This window comes from Furipterus horrens, unplaced genomic scaffold (assembly GCF_987537825.1).
Source record: "Furipterus horrens unplaced genomic scaffold, mFurHor1.1.pri manual_scaffold_11, whole genome shotgun sequence".
NCBI lineage: Eukaryota > Metazoa > Chordata > Mammalia > Chiroptera > Furipteridae > Furipterus > Furipterus horrens.
The window spans coordinates 66,981,326-66,992,009 of NW_028327181.1; the positions used below are offsets into that span (position 1 = coordinate 66,981,326).

At 42.3% G+C, this 10,684-nt stretch overlaps 1 protein-coding gene across 1 annotated transcript in view; it reads left to right on the forward strand.

The window, feature by feature from the left end:
• LOC149998108 (unconventional myosin-Id-like) overlaps positions 1 to 9,912 on the forward strand; it is a 167,731-nt gene extending 157,819 nt beyond the window's left edge. The window contains exon 17 of the mRNA XM_090290753.1: positions 9,685 to 9,912. Within this exon, the coding sequence (XP_090146879.1) occupies positions 9,685 to 9,912 (228 nt within the window). The remainder of the gene's footprint in view (positions 1 to 9,684) is intronic.
• Positions 9,913 to 10,684: the final 772 nt, after the last annotated feature.

Sequence of the window (10,684 nt, forward strand, 5' to 3'; positions counted from 1 at the left end):
AGATTATTCTCTTCCCCCAGGCTCCAGGAAGCATCTTCACCCAGTATCACCATCACAGTGAACACTGATAACTGGCGGCGTGCTGGGATGCAGGGAGATGCTGAGGAGCGCTGGTCTAAGCCGCCTGCTAACAGCACCTCCCATTGCCTGGAACCAGGGCCAGGCCACCAGCGAGGGCTGTGCATGTTAATTGCATTCCTCTGTAGAAGCAGGTTCCTGCTCTAAAAATGATTGTTTCCCAAAGCCAAGCATTTGCCAGGAAAAGATATTCATGTATGACTTAAAGAAACTTGTCAACTGTATTCCCTGCTTTCTCTATGGTGAGTTATTAGTAAGAGAAACATAACAGCACTATTCAAATAATATGTCAAGATTAAGTGCTTTTAAAATACCTATTTTTACTGTATGTCATGTGTCTAGCACAAGACCTGGAACACAATAGTGAAATAAGGTTTTCTCTCCCTTCCTCTAGGGGTAATAATAGTAGTCAGAAGAAAATCAAAGACAGTGGTCGTTGTGGGTTTTTGGATCAAAAAGAACCTTTGAAATAACATTTTTTAATTTTTTCTCATTATCAGTAGTTGCTGTGATAGAATATACTAGTGAGTGCTCTAATAAATCACCTAATGCACACCTTTGCTTTACTGGGAAAAGACCTGAAGCCTGCAGAGTTTGCCTGCTTCCCCCAGTCGTGCGTGGGGAAAGCTGGCCTCTCCTTCCAGGGCATCCCCACCCGGTGGCAGCCGGGGAGCTGTCCGCTAAGCAGTGCTGGACAGCCTGGCTTGTGCGGAGCGTTCAAGCTTCCTTAACGCCGGGGTCTGCGTTGTGGCTTTTGACTATATCTTTCTTACTTTGTAGTCATTAACTGTATATAGTTCTCTCCCAGTTTTCTCAGAGACTTTGTGGGTTTTGCTAGGACATTGTAGGTATTTCCTGTTTTCCTTCATATTCCCTAGAGAAACCGCACATACAAGTAGGAATTTGGAAAATTCTTGTAGAATGAACAAACACTCAAAATAACGTGTACGCCTAAGTGGCGTATTTTGGGATGGCATATCTTGACTCCCTTCAAAATGAGTGAGTAATCTGTGTACAAAGGATTCTACAGTCAAATATGTTTTCACAATTCTGTTGAACAACGTTAAATCCATTTTATTTACATAGAACTTCTCAGGACTTTTTTTTTTTTTTTTTTTTTAGCTACTCTTCTCAGGACTTTTAATATGCTCATGTGCCTCATGAATCTCCGAAGAGGAATCACAGTATACATCTTTCCCAAACTTACTGAAAATGGAACCCCTTTTTTACGGAGCATTTCAAAGGCCCTATGTCCAGAATTCACTTTGGAACTTTATAGAAACTAATGTTAGGATGGATGCGCCTTTGTCTGGTCTTCTCAAATATCAGTTATTATCTGAGTTTTTTTGAGTGACCTAAGGAAATACTCAAAACTGAGATTATTTGTAATCATCTGAAGCAAAGGTGTACTGGGTTACTTTTTAAGGAGTTCTGCATTTTTTAGATGCTAGGCATAAAGGAAGAAAAGTCAATACAGTTGTTACACAGAATAAAAGCCCAGCTGTCCCCTGACCAGATGGCAAACCACCTTGACATTAGAGGGAGGTGGGTCTGGGGGTTGACAAGGTGTATATGCCTTCAGACAAGGTAGAAACCTCCCCACATGCCTCATCAGATCCGCTCAAATGCCCAAGCACTTGACCAGAACCCTGTAGTTCTGTGTCAAAAAGCAATTTTGAGAAAGCCTTAACCTGAGGGATTTTGACAATGAATTATCAATTTTGTGCCTCCTTTCCTAAGAAAACCAAACAGAAAGCCATGACTTTAATACAGCCCTGCAGTTTGCTGTTGAATAAGACTGAATCCTGAAAGGCTCATCCCATTGACCTAACCTCTTGGCTGGGGTGATTTTATTTTCATTTGTCTTCAAAACAGTTGTATCTGGGTGTTGGCAAAGTTGATGTTGAGCTAGTTTTCTGACAGTAATTGGCCATGAGGTTCAATTGCTTCTTGTACTTACAGGTACAAGGGGGCTGTCAGATATGACATCATCATAGTAAAGAAATCATTAATAGGCAGCAAATGTATGCACTAAAGAATTGCTAGGATCTGGACAGGCCATACATAAAATGTATGAGTCCTAAATGAAGGTTCACAAGTCAACTAATGTAGCAAGTTAGTCTACGAAACCACCATAAGGCAGCCCAGGGGTGGTCATTTCTAACTCACACGAGGCAACACTACCTCTCACACACATAGTTAATCCCCAGCACAGCAGATAAGGATCAGGCTCATATGTGCTTTGGGGTGGGGGTGTCTGTTTTTATTTTATTTTTAAAATTTGGTTATTTTCTTTTCCTCTAGGTCATCTCAAAATGCTATTAATTTATCTGTAAAACTAAGGAACTTTATGTCAAAAATTATGCTAAGAACCTATAAATTATATCCACTAGGTCTTATTTTCTTCTTAGTACATATTAAACTGCTGTTCTTGTTAAAGAAAAAAAAAAAATGAACACCAGCAGTTTAAAAATAGTACCTCAGGTTTTTATTCATTTTGTCCCTCGCAGTGATATTTGAGTTGAAGAGGAATAACTCAGGAAGATTTTGTTGTTGTTGTTGTTCTATTACAGTTGTCCCATTTTCCCCCGTTTCTCTCCCCCTTCTCAGGAAGATTTTTCTGTCTTTGAGTCTTCCTTTAAAATAACTCCTAGAAAGGACCAAGCCTTCATTAATCAATCATGAAATATCCCAAATAGGATGCAGTTGTCATATTCTAACTTGATGGGTATGTGGATACCAAAAATAGGTTTTGTGTATTTTACAGTTTATTCAGAGTGCAGCCTAGTACCTAAATAACTTTTCTTCTACCACAACTCTTTTAACAACCATAAAGTATGAAAACTCAGCCAGAATATCTATTTAGGGAACTTAAGTTTAGAAATAAAAGGAAGATGCCTCTCCCAAAAGTTGTCTCTAAGCATGGAGGACCTTGGAAGTGGAAATTTTTTAGGCTTCTCATTGTAGAAACCAAGAGAATATCCAGTTCAAAGCACCAGTGAGCTTTTCGAGAACAGGACAGAAAGGGCCTAACACCCATGGTAACTAGAAGACAGAAACAAAATATGGAGAAACGGGGCGGGGAGCTGGTCTGTGTTTAATTCCGAGACTAAACTGAAGATATGTAATTGACCTACTTCTCGATCGAGTGTAGCCTAGAATTCTACATCTCTTGCAAAGTATAACTTGTACTTTAATGACTGCCAGATGTTGCTCTGACGTGCCTGACCACTAAGGAAGTATGCACCAGAGGAAAACATGACAGAACGAAGATGGCAAAGTAAAACCTCTGGTTAAACATGACAGCTTGTTTATATCCACTCCCTCTCAAAACCCCCAAATGAGCAGTAAGGGGTAAAAATTGGAGAAACCCACAAGGACAAACAGAACCATGGTGGAAACAACAGCAGACAAGAGACATCTACATGATTGTGGAAATAAGTGGACATGTAGTTACTCCCCCAAGTAGGTGGAGAAAGCTCACATCGAAGTGCCTGCAGAGAAGGCAGACGGGCAAGCCAGATGAGCCAACCACAGGGCTCTGGAAAGATTCAGGCGTGGGAGGGACCAGGTGCCTCTGCAGGCAGGGGTGAGGAGTATACCTGAAGACGCAGCTTGGTTGGAAATCTGTATAAAGACCAATGAGATGCCCAGGTCTCCTCCCAGGCCTCGCAGATCCCAGCGACTACCTCAGTCTTGTTCTGATATAAGACAAGAAGTTTACTCTGAAGAAATTGAATTGGAGAAACTCTGGGCTTGGGGGACACAGAGGAGAAGAGGGGTCAGGTACCATATTGAAACCGAGGAAATAAATTGAAAGTCAAGATACTATAGAGTCCTCCCATCCTCCTTCACTGAGCATTTGGGCAGCAAATGGACATTCTGGGATTCCGCACAGATGGTGGGTCCCCACCTAAGCACCCCACAGCAAAGTTCACTGTTCATAAAACAGATACACAGAGCTTCCAGGTTGCATTTCCTGCTTCAGTGCATGGATGGCCAAGGACCCCCAAGGGCCAAGATCAAGACAGATGGAAGAAGAGGGGATTCAGAGGTAACATACAGTGCAGGGAGCAGCATGTAAGTTAAAATCATGGTTCCTGCACTCAGAGAGGAGAGGTGTTGCTTTTGCAAAATAAGAGCAATGTATTTTTTAAAAGAACATGTGGAGAATAAGAATGAGCTCTTAAACATGGAAAACATAACAGCCAAAATTAAAGATTGAGACTTGGGAGATGGAGCTGAAAGCATTCATTTATTCAACAAAGAGTATTGACTGGTTCCTCTCTCCTTGGCGTTGTTCTAGGCAGTGGAGATTTATCAGTGAGCAAAAGAGATGGAGAACCCCAGCCTCGTAGAGCTGAAATTCCAGTGAGGGGAGAGCGTAAACAATATCATAATATGTAAATTACACAACATTTTGGAAGGTGTTGCGTGCTGGAGGCCAGAAAAAGTAGAGCATGATAAGGAGAATGGAGAGTACCAGGGGGAGAGGGTAGAGATAAGGTGAAGTTTTAAGTAGGATGGTCAGGTCTCATTGGGAAGGTGACCACTGAGCAAAGACTCAGAGAGGGGAAGGAGTTCACCAGGTGATACCTGGGGGAAGCTCATTCCAGAAGGAAAACTAGCACCAGGCCGTGAGACGAGAGGGTGCCCAGGCTGTGCAGCGTGTGGCTGGAGTGAAGGGAGAGAACGGGGGAGGTGAGGGACACCGCAGTACCAGACCGCGCAGGCCTGGGAGGCCGGGCAGGGCCTTTGACCTTCACTCTGAGGGAAATGGAGAGCCGTGGCAGAGCTTTACGCAGAGAAGTGACGTGATCTGACTTGGGTCCTAAAGGGATCACTCTGGCTGCTGTGTTGAGAATTGACTACGGGGGGGGGGGGGGGGGGTCAAGGTATTGAAGAGAGGAATTGGATCCAAAACTCAGCAGCAAGGATGCGTGCCTTGTGGCCCTAGTGCGCTCTCTTTAGATCTCAGGTGTTCCCGCTGAGTCAGCCTGTTGGCCTCTACTGTATTTTTCCCTAAGAAACGTCTCACTCGCCCTGTCCTCTGTCCCTCTGCTCTGCCTTACCTCTTCTGCTGAACTTCCCCTCCCAGGTCCCATTGCGCCTCTTTCAGCTTCCAGCTTCCACTCCCTGACCTTATATCCTAGAGCATGTAGTGTCTGGTTGGTTACACTCTTAGTGTGAGTATTGTTTCATGTGGGTCCCTTTGGCTCCCTTGTTTTTGCTGAATCTCTTCAGGCAAATGCAAACAAACATTAAGCATTTGCTTATTGACTATAACCTGCTTTCTGACGCTCCACCATCAGGCCAAGTCCTCTACAGAGGTAACGTTTGTAGGACTCCTGAAAAACACAGCGGTTTAAGGTGCTTTAAACAAGAGGGAAATGGAAAAATCTGTCTTTCACCTTAAATTCCAACCTGCATACCCTTGGTGGAAAAATCAACAGCAACCTTCCCACACATACTGATACAACTTTTTATGGGAGCGTATCTGTTTATACCAAAAAGATTAGATTATAAGGAAAAATACATGAATTACTTTTTGCATAAATCATTCTCCTCTGTAGTTTCCCAGTGCTTTTTTTTCTGATGTTAAAAAAAAAAAGCCTAAGGGACTTCAGGTAAAGTTGATAATAAAACTGCAGGTTCACAAAATTCCTTTCCCCAAAATTTGCTGAAATTTAACAAAAATGTAAAAATAACAAAGAACATATCATCAACCCTGAAACCAAAAAGAGATTCCAACTTCATACCATAAACTTTGAGAAATGTCATCCAGACAAAGAAAAACTGGGCCAACTTGAAAGAAGGTAAAAAAAAAAAAAAATCACTATGTTCTTCAAAGAGCAGATTGGAACGCGCAGAAGTACAGGAGGGAATTCTGAGAAGTCACACTGCTTTTCAAGGTTCTGACTTTTAAGTGTAAAAATGACCCAGAGGGAAAGCTTGGAATAAACCACACCTTCCCTGGGACCCTTTCTTCCATCAAGAAGACATCTTCCTGCAGGCAAGAAGAGTCGAGAAGTTTACCATCTTTCCTGCCTCTGATACATCAGTCAATACGTGGGCAAGGAATATGGGAAGCATCTCATAGGAATAATTATTACAGCCAAACCAAATAAAAGCTCCACAAGACATGGAAAAAAATATCTACCCAACCTAGTCAAAAGCCTATGGAACACCCCAGGCAGTGAAGCAAACCTCTGATGCATTTATTTTATTTGTATTAAGGAAGGAACTCAATGACCAAGAGCTGCCCACAGCCCCAGCTGTGCCTCCACTCTGCTTCAGCAGCCGAAAGACTGGGTGAGGCATATCAATCAGTCCACTTGAGCAGTAGAAGAATAAAATAATACCCAAACACTATTTGGGATAAATGGAATCCTGAGAAGGAATGGCTCATACTCATTAAGAGTTTCCAGGTCACACTGACATATGACTTAAGGCAAAAAATCTGCACGTCGGAAAGAAAAGAAAAAGGAGCACAGACTCCTAAAGACAAAGGTTTCAGATAGTCTTAACGACCAATGTGTACTGAACTCCCCCTACCCACCAGGCACTATTTCAAGTGTTTCATGTGTATCAACTCCATTAATCCCCCCAACACTACAAGGTAAGTATCATTACCATCCCCGTGGTTGCAGACAAGAAAACTAAGGCCCAGCGGGGTTAAGAAGCCTGCCCACGCTGACCCAGCTGGTAAAGGTGGGGCTAGGACTGGAGCGCCGGCCGTCTGTGCCCAGAGCCTGTTCTCATCCACTCTGCTCTCCCACCCCACACCAGGCCGTGTTTCAGGCAACTGCTCTGTACTCACATTAAAGAGAAGAGACGTTTCCTGGCCATGCACCCTTCCTTGGAAGCTACTGGAGGGAGAAGAACCAAGAAAAAGGAAAACATAAGTTCAGGAATCAGGGATCCAACATGGAAGAGTTGTGTTAAAAGTCCCAGGACAGGAACGTGCCGTGGGCCAAAAGAGCATAAGGACACAAGGAACATCACAGAAGATGCAGTTGATGGGCTTGACCATTGGAAAAATTATTCCTAGTCATTTGATGTGTCTGTTAGCGCATTTGGCAAAAATTAACAGTAGGTATATAGAAAATAAACAGACATTTAACATGAGACAGCTGTTAACTATAAGTAAAAGCAAATTTACCTGAAAAAGTGATGGGAAGCTAGTCATACTCCTTAGCACATCAGTGAATCAAATGAATATGTAATATGAAATATACTATGTAAATTATGCAATGTATAACAGTTAATATAACATGTAATAATGTAAACACTGTAGACTTGAAATTTTTAATGTAATTATTATTGGGATGATGAAGGAGAGGTTAGAGCAGTGGCGAGAGAGCTAAGTCACCAGATTCTGTAATTAAGAAGTAACAGCCTGTGTATTGTTGGTAAATACCAGGAGAGGCAGTTAAAATGGTCTGTGTGGGATGGGGCTGTGAGGTGGGGAGGTGGGACTGGGTAGGCCAGCAGAAGAACTGTCTTTTCATAGCATTTTTGTACTATCTGATTTTTCAACGAGACAAAACCTAAATAAACCAAGAACACAGACGAAATTTTAAAGGTTGTAAAAAAAAAAAAAAAAAAAAAAACCCTACACCTTAAAAAGCACTTACTTATAAAATGTTTTTTTCCAAATTACTAAAGAATCTAACCAAAAACATTTTAATAAAAAGTTCTGCAAAACACTTGTTGAAAATTAAAGATTGGTTTCCTATATAGATGTAGCTCCAGGGAGTCTTAATTTCCTTCCTCTTAAAAAAAGGCAACAAACAGCATGAAACATTAAAAATGTGTTTTCTTCGGGAAACTGAATCAAACTGCCACCCTGTAATTGTATTCTTTCAGTTTTTTCAAGGTGCTAAAGAAGGGACCTTTATTTTAGCACTTGGGTGGAGGCGTAACAAAGCCATCTGCAGGATGGGTTTGGCTACAAAGAAGAGAGCCATTTTGATTAAAAAGGATTTCCATACTGATGCCACCTGCAATGATGAGTTAGTTTTCACTGCCCCGTTGTCTATATATTCTGTTTATATGTGAACTCTAAGTTCCCATCACAGATTTCTTCCGTGTCATGTTTCCCTTCTATAACATGGCTTTTCTTGGCCCATTAGTTCCTCTTTGGGGTCCCCTGATGACCTCCTCACATGTGATATGCAAACAAATCTATCTTTATTGTGCGGCAGGCTGAAAAAGGAGAACATGGCAAATACACGGTGCCAACTGGAGGAGTCTGCATTAGGACATCTAAGATGACTGAATAAAAGAGGCATTGTATGAGTTTTTCTGAGAGAAACTGGTGGGCACAGTTGGGGACTTAAGAAGAAATAAAAGAAACCTGAAGGAGTCTGGAGAACCCGTATGGTAGACATTGAGCTAAAGGTTGTAAATCTTGGTCTTAGGAGGCCAGAGACAGGGAGGGAAGTAAAACCATCAGTCTTAAGAACTGGAATGGTCATTGAAGAAGCAGCAGAGAATAACAGGACCATGATGGCAGCATGGACAAAGAGTTTATTATCAAAGAAAGCAGAGTAGTTTGGGATGTTGTAGTTTCTGCTACATTCCCAAGTAGCAGAAAGGAAAGGAAGGGCCCTGGCTGGGTAGCTCACTTGGCTAGAGTGTCGTCCCCCTATGCCACGATTGCTGGTTCAGTCCCTGGTCAGGGCACATGCAAGAGCAACCTGTGAATGCATAGCTAAGGGGAACAACAAATCAATGTTTCTCTCTCTCCCTCTTTCTCTCTCTCTCAAATCAATAAATTTTTAAAAATTTAAAAGAAAGAAAGGGGGAAAGGGTTAATACTGGAAATAGTGTGGAATTGGTGGGAATTGGTAGTGGAAAGCATGTATAGAGGAAGAGCCGGTGATGAAGATTACACCAGATTTCTTTTTACTTGGAAGATTGAGAAGTATGGGAACCTGGACAGGGGATCCTGAAAAATATATGTTTCTCCAACTACCCCTATGCTTGGATAAAGCTGGCATTGAGACATTTATGTATTGTCTGATTGATTTCTGAGTACTGAAAAGATTTAACAAAGATTCATATGGTATTCGTCATCTGTTTTACCCTTTCCCGAGGAATACATCTAAATTCTTGGGAGTTTACATAGCACCTAGGGGAGCGGCTGCCTAGGCTGTGTATGAATCACTTTGTAAATCCAATGTGACATTACCCTAGTGGCCAATGTATATAATCTGTGTAAAGCTAGGTTTCGTAAGAGAACTACAGATGTTGATGGGTTTTGGTTCTGACTCAACTTGTTTCCTTTCAACATTCTTAAAATATTTATCCCAAGATATTTGAAATTTGGCTTTCTTTTCATGATCATAAAGTGAAAACCAGGACTCTGCTTCAAACTCAGCCCACACTCCAGTGTAGACCGTTGAACCAAAATGACGGCCCTGGCTTCCAGCGCCATCTGTTGGTGGCAGGCAGAATTGACATGTCTTGGCTCTGGCTGATTTTAGTGGCACGTGCGAGTTCCCCAGTTGAATGTATAAGTAAAGGAGCCTCGATGATTTCAAAGTCACCTGCGACCCGGACAGCCAGCAACGTTTCCTTTTCCTTTCCTCTGCTGTGCAGGTGTGGCGGGGCACGCTGGCCCGCATGCGGTACAAGAGGACCAAGGCAGCTCTGACAATTATCAGATACTACCGGCACTACAAAGTAAAGTCATACATCCGTGAGGTGGCCCGACGTTTCCATGGTGCCAAGACCATGAAAGACCACGGGAAGCACGTGAAGTGGCCAACCCCTCCTAAAGTTCTCCGCCGTTTCGAGGAGCTCCTACAAGCCATTTTTAATAGGTAAGAAACTGTTAGCATGTGTTGCATCCATCCCTGGCAGCACACTTAAATATGTAATATAAAATCACAACTCTCAGGCCAGGATACTGGCTCAGTTGTTTGCTCTTAGAACATTTTCTTTTACCTCATGTCTTCAGTTTTGCAGATCTGGCTTTCAAAGGGTATCTCTTTCCCTCTCAAAATAATGAACTGTACGCATATTTTTCCTGTAGCAAGAGGCAGCAGCATGCCGCCGCCCCCGCATCAAGCCACGCTACTTTCTTCTCAGAGCAAAAAATAACTTAAAATCACCACACACAACTCAAACTAGAATTCCTGCTAATCCTTTCAGAGTATGGCTCTCTGGCCTGCTCTCCCTTAAATTCATGAAGAATTTATAATTCATGCCACTGCCCAAGTGGCCCCTCCAGAAAGTCCTGTCTAGTGAGGCTGGGATTGGGGCCCAAGCTGGGGCCCTTTTTCAACTCTCCCAGGTGATATGAAAATGCAGGGAGAAAACAACTGTTTTAGACCACACTGTTCTTTAAAATAAATAAGCGCCCATGTAAAATTTAATACCTTTTCATCGATCTTCATTTTTTTATAAACTGCCCTGGATCTGAGTGTTAGTTATTTATGTAGTTACTTTTTCCTCATTTTTTGAGCTTATTTGTTGCCAGTGTGCACCCAGATATGTTTAGCTGTGTCTTAGATGCAGCTGATGGTCCTCAGATGTGTCATTTGGTATCATGGTGTTCCACATAGAACACTGTGAAATCACTGAGGTACTGAATGTA